We start from the raw sequence: 20986 nt of genomic DNA, 5'->3' as shown, positions 1-20986 counted from the left end.
CGTGAAATTCCAGATGTTCAAGCTGGTTTTAGAAAAGGCAGAGGAACCAGAGATCAAATTGCCAACATCCGCTAGATCATTGAAAAAGCAAGAGAGTTCCAGAAAAACATCTATTTATCCTTTATTGACTATGCCAAAGCCTTTGACTGTGTGGATCACAAGAAACTGTGGAAAATTCTGAAAGAGATGGGAATACCAGACCACCTGACCTGCCTCTTGAGAAATCTGTATGCAGGTCAGGAAGCAACAGTTAGAAGTGGACATGGAACAACAGACTAGTTCCAAATAGGAAAAGGAGTACGTCAAGGCTGTATATTGTCACCCTGCTTATATAACTTATATGCAGAGTACATCATGAGAAACGCTGGGCTGGATGAAGCACAAGCTGGAATCAAGATTGCTGGGAGAAATATCAATAACCTCAGATATGCAGATGACACTACCCTTATGGCAGAAAGTGAAGAAGAACTAAAGAGGCTTTTGATGAAAGTGAAAAAGGAGAGTGAAAAAGTTGGCTTAAAGCTCAACATTCAGAAAACGAAGATCATGACATCTGGTCCTATCACTTCATGGCAAATAGATGGGGAAACAGTGGAAACTTGGCTGACTTTATTTTTCTGGGCTCCAAAATCACTGCAGATGGTGACTGCAGCCAAGAAATTAAAAGACACTTGCTCCTTGGAAGGAAAGTTATGACCAACCTAAACAGCATATTAAAAAACAGCCATTACTTTGCCAACAAAGGTCCATCTAGTCAAGGCTATGGTTTTTCCAGTAGTTGTGTATGGATGTGAGTGTTGGACTATAAAGAAAGCTGAGTGTCAAAGAATTGGTGCTTTTGAACTGTGTTGTTGGAGAAGACTTGAGAGTTCCTTGGACTGCAAGGAGATCCAATCAGTCCATCCTAACGGAGATCAGTCCTTGGTGTTCATTGGAAGGACTGATGTTGAAGCTGAAACTCCAATATTTGGCCATCTGATGCTAAGTGCTGACTTATTGAAAAGACTCTGATGCTGGGAAAGATTGAGGGCAGGAGGAGAAGGGGACGACAGAGGATGAGATGGTGGATGGCATCACTCACTCAATGGACATGAGTTTGAGTGAACTCCAGGAGTTGGTGATGGACAAGGAGGCCTGGCATGCTGCAGCCCATGGGGTCCAAAGAGTCGGATACGACTGAGCGACTAAACTGAACTGAACTATGTTTTCCAGCTGTTTATTCTAACATTTGATCACACAAAGTGAAGTATTTTTCAAGGGTAAACTGTCTAGATATATCATGACCTTCAAAAAATAAAATCTCTATAGTGCACTTAAAGATTGTATTTTTCTGCATATACAAACCCTACTTACAACACAATACCCTGTGATATGAGCCTTCTAGATATTGAATAAATTTTTATTTGTATTGATTGTCACTATATCTAAAAAAGTAATATTAAAGTATCAGATCAGATCAGATCAGATCAGTCGCTCAGTCGTGTCTGACTCTTTGCAACCCCATGAATCGAAGCATGTCAGGCCTATCTCTGTCCCTCACCAACTTCCGGAGTTCACTGAGACTCATGTCCATCGAGTCAGTGATGCCATCCAGCCATCTCATCCTCTGTTGTCCCCTTCTCCTCCTGCCCCCAATCCCTCCCAGCATCAGAGTCTTTTCCAATGAGTCAACTCTTCGCATGTGGTGGCCAAAGTGCTGGAGTTTCAGCTTTAGCATCATTCCTTCCAAAGAAATATATATTATACTAATAATACGTCATTATGAAGTATAAATAACAAAGTCAAGATGGATCAGTGAGGGGTGTACACCGGTTAAAGTGAATTTATAACTTGTTAAAATTCAAACGAGCATTTTTTTTATAAAGCATCAAGGGTGGATGCCTTGACATTTTGACATTGAGAACTTGGGTGATATTTCTTTCAAATGTATTTTTAAATATTCAGTGTTACTCAATGAGATAGTGTTTCTTAAACTTACATTGAGAACATGGGTGATATTTCCTTCAAATGTATTTTTAAATATTCAGTGTTACTCAGTGAGAGAGTGTTTCTTAAACTTATTCAATGAGTATTTTTAAATTATACAAATGTAGAGAAAATACTGAATAGTATAGTAGACCACAATGTACCTATATCTCAGCTACATTTAAAATATATGTATAAATTTAAGATAAAGGAAGTCATACTACAATTGTTCCTGTAAGGAGGCTTTTTAGGGATTATGCCCATTATACAAAGGCCATTGGAAAATTGGAGGGTGCAATTGTGATTCTTCAGAGCTTAGAAACAATTTTCTCCTCTTTAATGTCCCTGTAGTACTTTATTGCTCATTTTTTAAAAGTTGTTTTCTTACTGGAGGATAATTGCTTTACAATATTGTGGTTTCTGTTGTACACTAACATGAATCAGCCACAGGTATACATATGTCCCCTCCCGCCTGAACCCCTCTTTCACCTCCCACCCCAACCCACCCGTCTAGATTGTTCCAGAACATGGGCTAAGTTTCCTGTGTCACATAGCAAACTCCCACTTGCTGTGTGTAATTACTGTATGGTAATGCATGTTTCCATGTTACTCTCTCATTTCACCCCCCACTTATTCCCCCACTGTGTCCACAAGTCTGTTACCTGTGTCTGTATCCCTATTGCTGCCCTGAAAATGGATTCATCAGTACCATCTTTCTAGACTCCATACATATGCATTGATATTTGTCTTTCTCCTTTTTAAAAAGCATCATTTTGACATTTTGTGTCTAAGAGCTGGTTAATGAAAGGAAGAAAAGCATAAGGAATATGTGGAAACCCTGCCACCTGCCCATACTTCCTGTGTATACGTGTGTGTGTGTGTGTGTGTGTGTGTAACTGTTTACAGTATCATAGTAAGCTCTTCAATGTAAAGACAATATTTGTCTTTCTCTTTCTGACTTATTTCACTCTGTATAATAGGCTCTGCTGCTGCTGCTGCTGCTAAGTCGCTTCAGTCGTGTCCGACTCTGTGCGACCTCATAGATGGCAGCCCATCAGGTTCCACCGTCCCTGGGATTCTCCAGGCAAGAACACTGGAGTGGGTTGCCATTTCCTTCTCCAATGCATGGAAGTGAAAAGTGAAAGTGAAGTCGCTCAGTCATGTCCGACTCTTAGCGACCCCATGGACTGCAGCCTACCAGGCTCCTCCGTCCATGGGATTTTCCAAGCAAGAGTACTGGAGTGGGGTGCCAGTCCTAGCTATTGTAAAAAGTGCTGCCATGAACATGGGTCCATGTATCTCTTTCAATTATGTTTTTTTCAGGGTATACACCCAATAGTGGGATTGTTGGGCCATATGGTAGTTCTATTCCTGGTGTTTTAAGGAATTTCCATACTGTTCTTCATAGTGGCTGTATCAATTTACATTCTTACCAACAGTTATTGCTCACTTTTACATCATGGTGCTGAGTCTTAAATTGGGATTATATACAAATAACACTCAATAAACATTTGAGTTGGATCTTATTCTAAACCCTGGACATTCTGAGATGTACTAATTCCACTCCTCCAGAATCATATAATCTGGTAATGTAGACAAATAGGGAAATAAATTATTATACACAATATGTTGGGTGGTAAATCAGAAGAACTCATAGAAAACAAAATTCACCAATAAATGTATGCATCCCCCATTAATCTGTAGGCTCCCTGATGACAAAGGCCAGGTACTCTTCAATTCACATGCCTCTGGGTTTCTCACCTGGCATGGGTTCAGAAAATATTGGCTTAATTATGTGTTGTTGAATTGAGAGCAACCAGGCTGGTAAAGAGTCTGGAAATTATTTGTTGAAAGACTTTAACTTTAACTAGGCATGCTTTGCCCAAATGAAAGAAGATTACATAGGACATTTAGTCTTCAACTATTTCCAAGACTGTCACATAGTGGAGGGAATGAACTTATTCTGTAACTTGCCAGAGGATAAAGTCTTCCATGCATTCATCCTGGTTCTAATGTCTGAAATGCTACGAAATAAGTCTCCAACATGCAACACAACCTTAGCATTGCTGAAGAAGAAAAAAGTATAGGTTTTGAAGTAAATTTAAATACAGTGAATATTAGAGATAGGTTTAATTGTAGTTTTTCCAGTCATATTATTAACTACTGTCATCCTAACATTCACATTTTGTGCTACTCATTAATCAACATCTCAGAACCTTATGATAATTCCTAACTATAATTATGTTCTTATTTGGTTGCAAGTCGTGTCTGACTCTTTTGCCACCCCTTGGACTGTACCCCGTCAGGCTCCTCTGCCCATGGGACTACCCAGGCAAGAATACTAGAGTGGGCTGCCATTTCCTTCTCCAGGGGATCTTCCCAATCCAGGGATAGACTTGCACCTCCTGCATTTTCAAGTGGATTCCTTACCACTGAACTACCAGGGAAGTCCTGTTATAATTTATTATTTATTTATTATATTATAATATTATAATTTATTATAAATTACAGTCTAGCTGTAATTTATTTCCCTAAATTTAAAGATAATAGATATTGATGTGATCTGAATGTGTGTCCTTCCTAAAATTCATATATTGAAATCCTAATGCTCAGTGTGATGATATTAGGAAATGGGACTTTTGGGAGGTGAATAGGTCCTGAGGATGAAGTTCTCATGAATGGGATTAGTGTCCTTATAAAAGAGATCTCATGGAGCTCCCCAACCCCTTCCACCATATAAGGACACAATGAGGAGTCTGTAACCCAGAAGAGGGCCCTTACTCAACCATACCGTCACCCTGACCTCAGACATCCAGCCTCCAGAACTATGAGGAATAAAATTCTGCTGTTGATAAGCTGCCTAATCCATGGTATTTTATTACTGCATCCTAAATAAACTAAGAAGATACAACGTCCTTAACTGAAAATGAGAGTTTTGCCCTTGAATATGCATTTCTAATCAACTAATCTTAATTATATCCCGCTGAATTAGTTGATTAATAAACTTCACCAACTCCCATTTTATGAAAACAAAGCCCTTGAAGCTACCTTGAGGATATGAAGTGGGAGCCAGATATCCTGACAAGAGCCTCCTGCAACTTTGGTGCTTAAAGTGTTACACAGAAGAACACAAAAATGTCATGATAAACTTGCCCCCAGAATGGAAGAATATTTTGTCCTCACAAAAGTAAACTATGATTCTTATCTTTGCCTAGCACTGTTACCCATTTTTCTAGAGTAAGAGGATGTCTGGTGGACTCCCTTGGAAGGCAGGGCATCCATCCCACCATCAGCTGGATGCCAGGGACTTGCAGCCTAAGCCCCCAAACACAGCAGCTTGTGCCCCGTGACAAATGGCTCACTGAGCCACAGATCCTAGTAACTGAAGGAGCCAACACTAACAATGGCATTAGGGCACTCCCTCTTCTGGTTTCTTCCCACATGTTTATGGAAAAGTCCCTTACTTCCATCACAACCCCTCCCCTTCCAGTCCCTCTGGAAAATGCTGTCACATGATGGCCTTAGTACCAAAGCACTTCACCAAAAGCATCCATCAGTGTCAGGTTTCCAGAGGTACAATTGCTGCATTATGATCATGTTCGTAGGATAAAGATTGAATTGAGGCCACAGAACCCATCTCAGTGGCCAATATTCGATTCACTTTCCAGCCTAAGAGTAATTTTGGGTGACCCTGTTTACCCAATGTAGGCTCAGCTAGACTGCTGCTGCTGTATAAAAATGGGCATGCCACTGTCTAACACTGATACTTTTGATGCTATTTATAACCCCTGTTAGTGACAGGTCCTATAGAACAATAACCTGTTACAAGTATATACATATATGTGGTTGGATCTCAAAACATTTACACAGGAAAGACTGAGTCTTTTAATCTTTGAGTTTTAGAAAAATAATGATCCATCATCTAGGCTCCTTTGGAGGGTGTTAAAAATACAAAATTTGTGGTTTTAAAAACACCTTCTGTCACTATCCAGCATGATCAGGTTTATGAAGCTAAAAGGGGAGTTGTTGTTGCTGTTTAGTTGCTAAGTTGTGTCAGAATCTTTTGCAGCCCCATGGACTGCAGCCTGCCACCTCTATCCATGGGGTTCAGTTCACTTCAGTTGCTCAGTTGTGTCCGATTCTTTGCAACCCCATGAATTGTAGCACGCTAGGCCTCCCTGTCCATCACCAACACCCAGAGTTCACTCAAACTCAGCTCCATTGAGTCGGTGATGCCATCCAACCATCTCATCCTGTGTCATCCCCTTCTCCTGCCCCCAATCCCTCCCAGCATCAGAGTCTAAAGTACTGGAGTTTCAGCTTTAGCATCATTCCTTCCAAAGAACACGCAGGACTGATCTCCTTCAGAATGGACGGGTTGGATCTCCAGTCTCCAAGGGACTCTCAAGAATCTTCTCCAACAACACAGCTCAAAAGCATCAATTCTTCAGTGCTCAGCTTTCTTCACAGTCCAACTCTCACATCCATACATGACCACTGGAAAAACCATAGCCTTGACTAGACGGACCTTTGTTGGCAAAGTAATGTCTCTGTTTTTGAATATGCTATCTAGGTTGGTCATAACTTTCCTTCCAAGGAGTAAGCGTCTTTTAATTTCATGGCTCCAATCACCATCTGCAGTGATTTTGGAGCCCCCAAAATAAAGTCTGATACTGTTTCCACTGTTTCCTCATCTATTTCACATGAAGTGATGGGACCGGATGCCATGATCTTCATTTTCTGAATGTTGAGCTTTAAGCCAACTTTTTCACTCTCCACTTTCACTTTCATCAAGAAGCTTTTTCGTTCCTCTTCACTTTCTGCCATAAGGGTAGTGTCATCTGCATATCTGAGGTTATTGATATTTCTCCTGGCAATCTTGATTCCAGCTTGTGCTTCTTCCAGCCAAGCATTTCTCATGATGTACTTTGCATATAAGTTAAATAAGCAGGGTGACAATATACAGCCTTGATGTACTCCTTTTCCTATTTGGAACCAGTCTGTTGTTCCATGTCCAGTTCTAACTATTGCTTCCTGACCTGCATACAGATTTCTCAAGAGGCAGGTCAGGTGGTCTGGTATTCCCATCTCTTTCAGAATTTTCCACAGTTTCTTGTGATCCACATAGTCAAAGGCTTTGACATAGTCAATAAAGCAGAAATAGATGTTTTTCTGGAACTCTCTTGCTTTTTCCATGATCCAGCAGATGTTGGCAATTGATCCCTGGTTCCTCTGCCTTTTCTAAAACCAGCTTGAACATCTGGAAGTTCACAGTTCATGTATTGCTGAAGCCTGGCTTGGAGAATTTTGAGCATTACTTTACTAGCCTGTGAGATGAGTGCAATTCTGCAGTAGTCTGAGCATTCTTTGGCATTGCCTTTCTTTGGGATTGGAATGAAAACTGACCTTTTCCAGTCCTGTGGCCACTGCTGAGTTTTCCAAATTTGCTGGCTGATTGAGTGCAGCACTTTCACAGCATCATCTTTCAGGATTTGAAATACCTCAACTGGAATTCCATCACCTCCACTAGCTTTGTTCATAGTGATGCTTTCTAAGGCTCACTTGACTTCACATTCCAAGATGTCTGGCTCTAGGTGAGTGATCACACCATTGTGATTATCTTGGTCGTGAAGATCTTTTTTGTACAGTTCTTCTGTGTATTCTTGCCACCTCTTCTTAATATCTTCTGCTTCTGTTAGGTCCATACCACTTCTGTTCTTTATCGAGACCATCTTTGCATGAAATGTTCCCTTGGTATCTCTAATTTTCTTGAAAAGATCTCTAGTCTTTCATATTCTGTTGTTTTCCTCTATTTCTTTGCATTGATTGCTGAGGAAGGCTTTCTTATCTCTTCTTGCTATTCTTTGGAACCCCACGTCCAAGGAGCGGTGGCTGTGTGGGGGCAGGAGGACCGAGAGAAGCTACTCCACGTTCAAGGTCAGGAGGGGCAGTGGTGAGGAGATACCCCTTGTCCAAGGTAAGGAGTAGCAGCTGCGCTTTGCTGGAGCAGCTGTGAAGAGATACCCCACGTCCAAGGTAAGAGAAACCCAAGTAAGATGGTAGGTGTTGCAAGAGGCCATCAGAGGGCAGACACACTGAAACCATAATCACAGAAAACTAGTCAACTAATCACACGGACCACAGCCTTGTCTAACTCAATGAAACCAAGCCATGCTGTGTGGGGCCACCCAAGACAGGCAGGTCATGGTGGAGAGGTCTAACAGAATGTGGTCCACTGGAGAAAGGAATGGCAAACCACTTCAGTATTCTTGCCTTGAGAACCCCATGAACAGTATGAAAAGGCAAAATGATAGGATACTGAAAGAGGAACTCCCCAGGCGGGAGGTGCCCAATATGCTACTGGAGATCAGTGGAGAAATAACTCCAGAAAGAATGAAGGGATGGAGCCAAAGCAAAAACAATATCCAGCTGTGGATGTGACTGGTGATAGAAGCAAGGTCCAATGCTGTAAAGAGCAATATTGCATAGGAACCTGGAATGTTAGGTCCATGAATCAAGGCAAATTGGAAGTGGTCAAACAGGAGATGGCAAGAGTGAACGTCGACATTCTAGGAATCAGCAAACTCAAATGGACTGGAATGGGTGAATTTAACTCAGATGACCATTATATCTACTACTATGGGCAGGAATCCCTTAGAAGAAATGGAGTAGCCATCATGGTCAACAAAAGAGTCTGAAATGCAGTACTTGGATGCAATCTCAAAAATGACAGAATGATCTCTGTTCATTTCCAAGGCAAACCATTCAATATCACAGTAATCCAAGTCTATGCCCCAACCAGTAACGCTGAAGAAGCTGAAGTTGAACGGTTCTATGAAGACCTACAAGACCTTTTAGAACTAACACCCAAAAAAGATGTCCTTTTCATTATAGGGGACTGGAATGCAAAAGTAGGAAGTCAAGAAACACCTGGGGTAACAGGCAAATTTGGTCTTGGAATACGGAATGAAGCAGGGCAAAGACTACTAGAGTTTTGCCAAGAGAACACACTGGTCATAGCAAACACTCTTTTCCAACAACACAAGAGAAGACTCTACACATGGACATCACCAGATGGTCAACATCGAAATCAGATTGATTATATTATTTGCAACCAAAGATGGAGATGCTCTATACAGCCCGCAAAAACAAGACCAGGAGCTGACTGTGGCTCAGATCATGAACTCCTTATTGCCAAATGCAGACTTAAATGGAAGAAAGTAGGGGAAACCACTAGACCATTCAGGTATGACCTAAATCAAATCCCTTATGATTATACAGTAGAAGTGAGAAATAGTTTTAAGGGACTAGATCTGATAGACAGAATGCCTGATGAACTATGCACGGAGATTCATGACATTGTACAGGAGACAGGGATCAAGACCATCCCTATGGAAAAGAAATGCAAAAAAGCAAAATGGCTGTCTGGGGAGGCCTTCCATGGGGTTAGAATGAGACAAATGAGTTCAGGAAGCCATCTACTTGTACTCAGATCTATTTGGCAGTAATAATGAGAAGAATCCATTAGGAAGAAAAGTGATTGTTCCTACCTGCTATCTAATCTGCTTTCTCAGAAAAAGATTACTGTAAACAGCTAGTCTTCCACAAATTCCTTCCTTACTTCAGTAGTGGCCCAGCCCAAATTCCAGTTGAAAAGGTCTAACACATAAACTGTTGGTAACAACTAGGCTGTTTTTATAGTTGTTTCAGGGGGAGTTGAAAATAATTTTATATAGTGTTTTATTAGACTTTCATCTGAAAAAAAATTCACTATTTCTTTTAACCGCAATAGTGAAAGAAATTTTCCTTATAAAGAGCTGTTATTAAAAAGGTGATCTTCATTTACTGACCCTTAGAAGGAACAGTCACTGAATTCAACCATTTATTTAACCAGGAAATATTTCATGATGATCCACCAGGGCCGGCACCTCACTAGATGCTGAGGATACAAAGATGAGCAGGGTGGCATTGGCTCCTCCTCAGGAACTAAGACCCAGCAGACTGAATAACTGAACTTCCCAGAGGCTCATCTTCTACCGTCCCTTAGCATCATTTACAACCAGTTCTTTCTTGTAGAAGATGGCCAAAAATAAAGCTTTATACCCTTGCTTGGAACAAGTTGAGGTATTCATAAGCAGATAAATTTAAAATATGCTCTCATGCATGAGCATTCTCATATTCACATCTTGAGAACTTTGAAAAGCTTATGTGAGAGGACTTCCCTGGTGGTCCAGTGGCCAAGACTCAGGGCTCCCAACGCGGGGGCCCAGGTTCCATTCCTGGCAAGGGAACTCTACCCCACATGTCACAGCTGAGTTCACACGCCACAAGTAAAGATCCTGTATGCTGCAGCAAAGATCAAAGATCCCGCAGGCCGCAATTCAGACTCGGCGCACCCAAAATAAATAAGTAAATACTAAGGGAAAAAAAGCATATGTGAAGAAGACAGGTAGTTCTTGCCTTTGGTATGAAGTTCATGAAGTTGAAGGAGTGATTTCAAGGACTCGGCACTCTCAAACTCCTGAGTGTTCTGGAGGAAATCTTCTGCTTGGTCTATTTTAATGGCAAACTACAACAGAAATACAAGGGAAACACATTTGAAAAGATAAAAACCGAAGTGCCACATTTAGTTATGTGTAAATGTTTTCCACGAATTATTGGCCTAGCCGATTGTGTATGTGTTTCTGGGATGATGTGTGTGTTTGTGTGAGCGCATGCTGGCTCCCATGTTTATATGAGGTCTGTGTGCCCATGTAGTCAATTTGCAAAGTGCCGAGATAAGAACTTTCCTCTGTCTGAATTGCATTTCTTTCATACCTGGAAATACTAATATATGCTAAAATAAACCCATTTGGTTACTGTTCTAATGTCTATTGAAATTTTCAAGTAAAATTATTGTGTCCCGTGTAACAAATACAGCTGCTGTCAACATTCTAAAGCAGTTTCTCAAAGAACAACTAAAATGTTTGTTAACAGAAATCTACAAAAGTTTGTGTAGCCAGTAACCTACATAGTTATTAGTAAATTTAACTTAAAAATCCACTTAAAGAGGTTGAAATACATAGCTGATTTTTTCCTCGATAATTAGATGTAGAATTAAAAAATGTAAGTCTCAGAACATAGTCTAATCCCATCTCTACACTTGATTTTAGGGCTGAGAAGTAACATCTAATCCCATTTCTTATACAAAGAAAGATACATATATTTGTATTAAAATCCAAGTAGATACATACCAAAGGGTTATATTTATGAGAAGGAATAGGATTAGAGACAGATGAGGAATGGTAAGCTTTTAGCTTTTAAATCTATAATTTGTAATTTTGTTTGCATTTTTATCAATAATTTTATGTACCTTTATACAAATAAAAATGAAATTAGATGCAGTGAAAAAGAAACATGGAAAATGTCTCCTCTACTTCAAGAAAAAAAAAAAGGAAACGGCTATTTGACACCCTAAATGGTAAGGAACATGACCAGCCTCTTTTTGTATTTCTCCATAGAGGAAGTATGAAAGGGAGATGCTCAAAGTGATGTCAAGATTCTCAGGGGAGTAATCTTAGAAGCAAATTTTAGAAAAGAGCAAAACATACTCAGTAATGCTAGTACAGTGTATGTGTGTATGTGTATTTGTGTGTGCGTTCACGCTCAGTAGCTCTGTTGTGTCTGACTCTTTGGGACCCCATGGACTATAGCCCATGAGGCTCCTCTGTCCATGGGATTTTCCAGGCAAGAATACTGGAGTGGATTGTCATTTCCTCCTCCAGGGGATCTTCCTGACCCAGGAATGGAACCCACGTCTCTTATGTCTCCTGCATTGGCAGGTGGATTCTTGTACCACTGCATCGCCTGGGAAGCCCACAGTATATCCACAGAGTAGACAAATAACTCTTTCATCTCAGCATGAAAGTTCAAAGGAAACTATTACCATTTAGGAGAGCATTCAAATCAACACATTCGCCTTTGCATGATGTATAGAGTAAACTCATAAAAGAGAAGTATCAGTGAGAAAGACACAAAAGCCTGTCACAGTGCCTGTCATCTTTTTCAAGTTTTATCCAAACTCTCGTCTTCGGATTTAGTGATATCTAATATTTTTATGTGACAATTTAAGGATCTACCGTGTTTGATTATTACAGCAATATAAAATCCAGTTATAAATGGCATGGAAAGATGAGAGAGCAATTGCTAAGCACACCCCCTTCTGAAATACAGAGAAGGCTTCCACCATCCTGTTAGAACCAGCAGATAGACACCAGCCAGTGTCAACTGGGGACAGTGCTCCTAAACTGAAGAATAGTGTTTCAGGAGAGAATAACCTATATGATGGTTAAGCTTGTGAGCCTGAAGTCATCTTGTACTAACCATCAGCCATGCAATAACAGGTCATTTTGTATTTCTAAAGAAATTCTGCATGCACATAGTTCACTAAGGGGATCCTATCTATACATCATTTACATCTCTAAATCATTCTAACAGTTGACTATAAGGATATTCTTTGAAGAGAAATTTCAAAGGAAAAACAAAACCCTGGGAGGTGATTTGGTTTTCCCTGTAGATCATTACAAGAAATTTTGGAGTCACTGTGTAACTTATATCTATATTTCAACTTTTTGTTTGGCATCTTTTTTAAAAAGACAACCCAATAAACAAATAATGCCTTACTCAGAAAAAGCTTCCCCAAAGTTCTAATATTAACCTTTGTCTCAGGGATATTTTCTTTTCCCTACTTTTCTTCTTTTTACAGTCAGTATAGGATGGAAGTGGCAACAGGGGGACACTTTTACACTTTTCAAAGACCCTATTCTTAGTTTTGCTTACACAAGGGGCAGGGAAAATCATGTAGGAGTTTTCCATCAGCTAAGTATGAAGTGGTTCACAAAATTGGAAGGAGGGTAATATAAGAAACTTCATCTTTTCACTAGGAATCAGAGTACTGGGCTGAATCATGGGTTGACTTAGGAAGTATAATTCCTTTTATCTCATGCAATATCTGGAAGTCATTTCTCATCATATAGAAAATCAGCTAGTATTAATGCGCCTACACAGTGAGAAACAAATATTGGACTTCATGTTTGAAAAAAGATAACTTCCTGTGCTCAGGCAACCTGAATTTCAAGGGCACTTAATACTTATACCTCACCTACTAAGACAAAATGAATCAGATGTATCTATAATTTGACCCTTGTAGGTGTATTTCACCTGGTTTATTTCTTTTCAGGAAAGAAAATTATCTGTGGGACTTCTCCCCAAAATAATCTGTGAGTTGGACTTGATTGTTCAAACTGTGAAAAACAAACCTTGACAGTTACAGTGAGGTTTCTGCTCCTCCTTTTAACTTTTAAACGGGTTCATGATACATGAGACTGTCTACCTCAATTTTAATGTTCTAATACTAATCTTCTTTCTTTCATTATTTTGGATTTAAGTCCTGAATTTTCAGTTTGGAAATATCATATTTTTCAAAGCTAGTGCTTTATCATAATGAAGCAGTGCTCTCACATCAAAATGAATGTCCTGCCACTTGACAGAGAAGTTAAAGTGACATTTCCAATAACTACCTTACACTAAATATTACACCTGCTTTGAAACTGTTCTTTGAGTCTCACATTTTGAAATTGGGTTCTTCAAAAAAAACTCGAGAATTCAAGAAAAATCATGACCTTCTTAGGTCCAGGACTTTTTCCTTCCATATATTTTAACGAGCTCAAACTACGGAAATTCAACAACATGCCTTAGAAAGTACTCTATCATATGCTATGCTGACAAGTCAAACATTCTATGGACTACTCTGCAGTTGCCTTATCATAAGAAGCAGAAGAAACTGAGTCCTCCAACTGTTAGTTAACAAGAACATGTTAGACCAGCATTCCTAGTAATCCTGTAATCAGAGGTAATTGTTTGATTTAGTAATTGTATTATTATTATCTAAAGAGAGAAATATATCAAAATGGCTTATGGGTAAAAATTCCCATTTTTACTTAATATTTCCCAATTTAATTAATTGCATTTTTCTTTTGTTTGAAGGTATACATTCAAAGTATTAAAATTTTTATTTTGACAATCAAAATTTAAATGTATATAACTTGGTTATTCTGCTGTTTAAAAAAAAAAATCTGATCGCAATGTCTATTCAGAAAGAAAGGATTACTCTGAAGTGGAGAAGGGAAACTTTTTTTAACAAACCTCCAAGGCATTTTCAAAAAATTCAGAGGTCAGTCTGAGAAGTTCCCTCCTTCTCTCAAGCATGGAGACCAGGGATGCCCATGCTTCGCCCAGCGTTTTGGCCATGGCATCATAGACCTGACTCTGATCCTTGTTTTCTTCAGCAGTCTTGTCTGCTTCTTGCAGGAGTTCCCATACTCGATCTTCCAAAGCCTAAGTCCAGGAAAAAAAAAGGGCAGAGTGTCACTCCCTGTAAGAATTTGGGATCATATTTTAAACACATAGATTTTTAAAATTATATGTAATTTAGGAAGGCCTGGAAAATCCCACGGATGGAGGAGCCTGGTGGGCTGCAGTCCATGGGGTCACTGAGCCGGACACGACTGAGCGACTTCACTTTCACTTTTTACTTTCATGCATTGGAGAAGGAAATGGCAACCCACTCCAGTGTTCTTGCCTGGAGAATCCCAGGGACGGGGGAGCCTGGTGGGCTGCCATCTATGGGGTCGCACAGAGTCGGACACGACTGAAGCAACTTAGCAGCAGCAGAAGAGTATTTATAAACACAAATTGTTGTGCAGGCAAGTAGTACAGCATACAGGAGAGAGCAGTTGTGACTGTGGTAAAATGGGGAGCATGGCCAGGCTAAAGGCATCCACATTTGGATGTTGTTGAAACACCATAGAGATTTATAAAAAAAAATGCATGATTACATACACAGGGGTACAGAATACTATGCCAACTTCACATTTCACAAAAAGAGAACTAACTGAAACACTTCTAGAAAGGAGTAATCATGAAAAGAAATTGTGAGAAATGAACCCAGTAAAACTTTTTATTCTAAATAGTTGTTACTGCTAACAAGCTTGTGAAGCTTAATGTAAATGTTAAGAGTAAGTTCTTGAAAGTGAATAGTCATAATGTAAAAATTAGAATATCTGTAACCAATACTGCATATTGCTTGAACAAAATGTGGAAGATGAAGGGCAACATGTGCTTTCATAATTGTCTCATTTGGGGACAGGAGGAGGATCCCACAGATCCTACTCTATTCTTGATATTGGCACCAAAATCAAGGCACAATTTTAAAATATAATACATTAACAATAACATGAATAAATCCTAAAATGTCAACAGAAAAGGAAACTAAACATGTGATGATGCATAATACAACAAAGAAAACGAAGTAAATAAGAATACATTTATTAGGACACACAAAACAAAACGATAGGAAAATAATTAAATATTAGTTAACACTCATAACATGAATGAGTTAATTTTTTCAATTAAAAGGCAAACAGTATCAGATTAAGGGGAAACAATTCAACTAATTTATATTTGCTGGAGTCATTCCTCAACTAAAAAGATATAAAATCTTAAAGAGATGAGATATATTAGCAGAGACAAAAATAAAGGAGAATTAGCAATGTTAATCTCAGACAAATTAGAAATCAAAACAAAAAATCACTGTGATTAAAAAACAATACTTTACATTGATAAATTACACAATTCACAGGGGAAATAAGGCACTCATGATGTTTATATTTATGACATTAAAATATTTAAGGTAGGTATGTTCCTGTGTGCTAAGTCGCCTCAGTCATGCCCAACTCTTTGACACTCTATGAACTGTAGCCCGCCAGGCTCCTCTGTCTCTGGGATTCTCCGGGCAAAATACCAGAGTGGGTGGCCATGCCCTTCTCCAGGGGGTATTCTTGATCCAGGGATTGGATCCACGTTTTTTAACTCTCCTGCACTAGCAGGTGGGTTCTTTACCACTGGCGCCACCTATACCCAGTCAGACCAAAATGCAATAAAAGATCAAATAAAGAAAAAGCTATAAATACAGGCTATTTAGAAGAAAAAAATAACAATGAGGCTACTATGTTTAAAACTTAAGATACACAGATATTTTATGCTTAGATGAAATTCATAGCATTAGACAACTTTGTTTTTGAAAAAAAGAAAAAATACATTAAACATTCAAGTCTAAATTATAGAAAAAGACTCCTAAATTGAGACAAAATTAAAGGGGATTAACTTATTAAATATAAAATCAAAAATTAACAAATGAGAGATAAATATAAGAATCGATTTTTTTAAAGGTTGAGTCATTGAAAATCCAAATGAAATATAAAAACATCTGACAGGTGGGACAAGATGGCAGAGTGGGAAGATCCTGAGCTCATGTCCTCCCACAGACAAACGAGCACTACAACTACATATAGAACAACTCACTCTGAGAAACATCTGAAGACTAGTATAAACGACTCTTCCAAAATTAAGGAAAATTTTGAAAACTACATCAAGATGGAGAGAAGTGGCAAGGATGTAATGTATCAGTATACATACCACCAGAGCAGGGACCCACAAGTGGGAAGGGATATCACAAATTCGAAGGTCCTAAGGAGCAAGGGGTTCGAGCCCCATGTGGGGCACCTCAGCCTTTGGTACCAGCACTGTAGATAAGGCTCCCTTAACTGACTTTGAAAACCAGCAGGGCTTATGTAGAGATGAGACTCTTAAGAGGCTTGTACACTAACTTACTCACTGGAGTCTCAGTGCAGAGGCAAAAGTTTGAAAAGTGCCTGTTGCTCTAGCCAGCCTGCCCAAGTTGTCCAGTACATACATTCTATTAATACATAGGAGATGAAGTAAAGTTATGCCCAACCTAGACAGCATATTAAAAAGCAGAGACATTACTTTGCCGACAAAAATCCATCTATTCAAAGCTATGGTTTTTCCAGTAGTTATGTATGGATGTGAGAGTTGGACCATAAAGAAAGCTGAGTGCCAAAGAACTGATGCTTTTGAAAACTGTGGTGTTGGATAAGACTTCTTGAGAGTTCCTTGGACTGCAAGGAGATCAAACAAGTTAATCCTAAAGGAAATTAGTCCTGAATATGCATTGGAAGGACTGATGCTGAAGCTGAAACTCTAGTACTTTGGCCACCTGATGAGAAGAACTAACTCATTGGAAAAGACCCTGATGTTGGGAAAGATTGAAGATGGGAGGAGAAGGGGACGACAGAAGATGAGATGATTGGATGACATCACCGACTTGATGGACATGGGTTTGAGCAAGTTCCGGGAGTTGGTGAAGGACAGGGAGGCCTGGCATGCTGCAGTCCATGGGGTCGCAAAGAGTTGGACATGACTGAGTGACTGAACTGAACTGATGCTCCTACTCAAGATCATACCTTCAAGATTGGGAGAAGTAACTGCTTTGTCTAACCCATAGAAACAAACACAGAAAACCAAACTGAAATGAGGAATTTGTTCCAAATGAAAGAACAAGATAAAACCCAGGGTTTTATCCTAATGAAAAAACCCTAATGAAATGGAGATAAGTATTAGGTTGATACACAAGTAATCGTGGTTTTGGACCATGAATTTTAAATCATTTTAACTAGCCTCAAACACATCTTTACTAATCAAAATAGGAACCATTATAATCAACACATTGTTGCCAATGAGAAATAAATTTGTTTACTCCTGTAGCATAAAAATCTGTGCTTCAGGATTTGATGAACTCTTAGAAAGCACTTTCTGCCTCCTGTTGGTTGTGGAAACATTTTCCCTGCAAAAAGTTGTTGAGATGCTTGAAGAAGTGGTAGCTGGTTAACAAGAGGTCAGGTGAATATGGCGGATGAGGTACAACTTTGTAGCCCAATTCGTTCAACTTTTGAAGCTTTGGTTGTGTGATGCGCAGTCAGACATTGTTGTGGAGAAGAATTGGGCCCATTCTGTTGACCAACACTAGCTGCAGGCATTGCATTTCTCAATGCATCTCATTGATTTGCTGGGCATATTTCTCAGATGTAACAGGTTTTGCAGGATTCAGAAAGCTGTAGTGAATCAGACTGTCAGTAGACCACCAAACTGAACATCAGATCTTTTTTTGGTGTAAGCTTGGTTTTAGGAAGTGCTTTGGAGCTTCTTCTCAGTCCAAGCAGAGCTGGACATTGCAGGTTGTCATATAAAATCCACTTTTCAATGCACATCAGAATCCGATCAAAAAATAGTTCATTGTTGTGTAGAATAAGAAAAGACAACACTTCAAAACAACAAATTTTTTGATTTTCGATCAGCTCATGAGGCAATTACTTACTGAGCTTTTTCAACTTTCCAATTTGCTTCAAATGATGAATTAGCACAAAATGGTCAATGCTGAGTTCTTCAGCAACTTCTTGTGTAGTTGTAAGAGGATCAGCTTCAATGATTGCTCTTAATTCATCACTGTCACTTTCTGATGGCCACCCACTGCACTTCTCATCTTCAAGGCTATTGTCTCCTTTGCAAAACTTCTTAAATCACCATTGCACTGTATGTTCGTTAGCAGTTCCTGCATCAAATGCGTTGTTGATGTTGCGAGTTATTTCTGCTGCTTTACAACCCATTTTGAACTTGAATAAAAAATCACTCAAATTTGCCTTTTGTCTAATATCATTTATATAGTCTAAAATAAACAACAAGTAAAAAGTCTCTAGCAAATAAGTGAGAAATGAGCATTTAAAATGATGTATAATATAACCACATTTAAGAATGTATTCCAGTATCAAAGGGCAAAGTTCAACAATGTAAAAATGCAATTACTTTTGCACCAGCCTAATAATTGCCTGATAAAAAGTACAAAGTGGAACTGTTAGTTGCTCAGTCATGTCTGACTCCTTGCGAGCCCAGGAATTATAACCTGCCAGACTCCTCAATCCATGGAATTCTCCAGGCAAGAATACTGGAGGGGGTTGCCGTTTCATTTTCCAAGGGATCTTCCCAATTCAGGGATAGAACCCATGTCTCCTGTGTCTCCTGCATTGACAGGCAGATCCTTTAATGTCTGAGCCACCAGAGAGGCCCAAATAGTCCAAAGCAATAGTCATAAAGTCACACACCAAACTCAGAAAAGGAATGGAGGAACACAGTAAGAATTTCAACAAAGTTAAAAAAATATAAAAAAGAACCTATCAATATAAAACTGATATAAAAAAGAGCTAAAGAATACAATAACTGAAATAATATACTGGAGGGAATAAACTACAGATTAGGTGATGCAGAAGAACACATACACAAGCTGAAAGACAAAATAGTGGAAATCAGAACAACAATGATAGTTTAAGAAATCTCTGGGACAAATTGAGAGTATAAACATTTGCATTACAGGGGTCCCAGGACAAAGAGAGAAAGGGGCATGTTGTTGCAAATGGCTACATTTCATTCTCTTTTGTGGGTGAGTAATATTCCATTGTAAATATACACCAAATCTTCTTTATCCAGTCATCTGTTGATGGACACTTAGGCTGATTTCAATTCTTGACTATTGTAAATAATGCTGCAAATAAACATTGGGGTTGCTTGTTACCCTAGCATAGCCAGGTAGATTCACAAATGTAAAATTATTTGTTATGCATTAGACATTCAAGGTTCTCTCATACTTAATAAAGAAAGACAATAAAATTCATAATGAAACAAAGAGCCAGACAATTTCATACTTAATTCAAAACTTCCCTCAGGTAGAGTGGGTTGAACATGTCAATGAACTAACTATTCAGAGACATCCATTGAACACTTGCCCACTCCACTCTCTTTGGTATTTAGGCTAACCACACATATGATTGTCTAAATTGCCAGGACAGTTAGATCAAATGTGTGTACTTTCTTCAGTTCAGTCTTTCAGTTGTGTCAGACTCTTCACGACCCCATGAATTGCAGCGCGCCAGGCCTCCCTGTCCATCACCAACTCCCGGAGTTCACTCAGACTCACGTCCATTGAGTCAGTGATGCCATCCAGCCATCTCATCCTCTGTCGTCCCCTTCTCCTCCTGCCCCCAATCCCTCCCAGCATTAGAGTCTTTTCCAATGAGTCAACTCTTCGCATGACGTGGCCAAAGTACTGGAGTTTCAGCTTTAGCGTCATTCCTTCCAAAGAAATCCCAGGGCTGATCTCCTTCAGAATGGACTGGTTGGATCTCCTTGCAGTCCAAGGGACTCTCAAGAGTCTTCTCCAACACCACAGTTCAAAGGCATCAATTCTTTGGTGCTCAGCTTTCTTCACAGTCCAACTCTCACATCCATACATGACCACTGGAAAAACCATAGCCTTGACTAGACAGATCTTTGTTGGCAAAGTAATGTCTCTGTTTTTGAATATGCTATCTAGGTTGGTCATAACTTTTCTCCCAAGGAGTAAGCGTCTTTTAATTTCATGGCTGCAATCACCATCTGCAGTGATTTTGGAGCCCAGGAAAATAAAGTCTGACACTATTTCTACTGTTTCCCCATCTATTTCCCATGAAGTGATGGGACCGGATGCCATGATCTTCGTTTTCTGAATGTTGAGTTTTAAGCCAACTTTTCACTCTCCTCTTTCACCTTCATCAAGAGGCTTTTCAGTTCCTCTTCACTTTCTGCCATAAGGATAGTATCATCTGCATATCTGAGGTTATTGATATTTCTCCTGCAATCTTGATTCCAGCTTGTGCTTCTTCCAGCCCAGCATTTCTCATGATGTGCTCTGCATATAAGTTAAATAAGCAGGGTGACAAGGTACTTTCTTAGTTTCCACTTTATGTGACAAGGGCTGGCTAACTTTATATGGTCCATGTTTTTCCATTTTATATATTTTATCATTAAAATGGAATAACTTGGCCTCAATTTCTACTTATGATGGCTCAAGACTTAAATTAGAAGTTTTAAATTCTAAGATACTGCAATCATATGACAAAGACTGAATCATATGACAAAGAACTCAAAGCAGAAAAACTCGACAATCTCATGACAGAGATGCAGAAGGGAGTAAGAAATAATGAGCAATAAACTCATTCTAGGAGAAGGCAATGGCAACCCACTCTAGTACTCTCGC

General features: G+C 39.3%; 1 protein-coding gene across 4 annotated transcripts in view; it reads right to left on the bottom strand.

The window, feature by feature from the left end:
* CCDC141 (coiled-coil domain containing 141) overlaps positions 1–20986 on the bottom strand; it is a 226536-nt gene that overhangs the window by 155997 nt on the left and 49553 nt on the right. For all 4 annotated transcript variants that reach the window (XM_005202265.5, XM_024975528.2, XM_059875061.1 and 1 more), the window contains exons 3-4: positions 14149–14340; positions 10426–10534 (exon numbers count right to left, since the gene is read on the bottom strand). In XM_005202265.5, coding sequence (XP_005202322.1) covers positions 10426–10534; positions 14149–14340 — 301 coding nt within the window. The remainder of the gene's footprint in view (positions 1–10425; positions 10535–14148; positions 14341–20986) is intronic.

This window comes from Bos taurus, chromosome 2 (genome assembly GCF_002263795.3).
Source record: "Bos taurus isolate L1 Dominette 01449 registration number 42190680 breed Hereford chromosome 2, ARS-UCD2.0, whole genome shotgun sequence".
In the NCBI taxonomy this organism is placed as follows: domain Eukaryota; kingdom Metazoa; phylum Chordata; class Mammalia; order Artiodactyla; family Bovidae; genus Bos; species Bos taurus.
The sequence above is the reverse complement of the archived record's forward strand: the minus strand, read 5'-3'. Positions and strand labels throughout refer to the sequence as shown.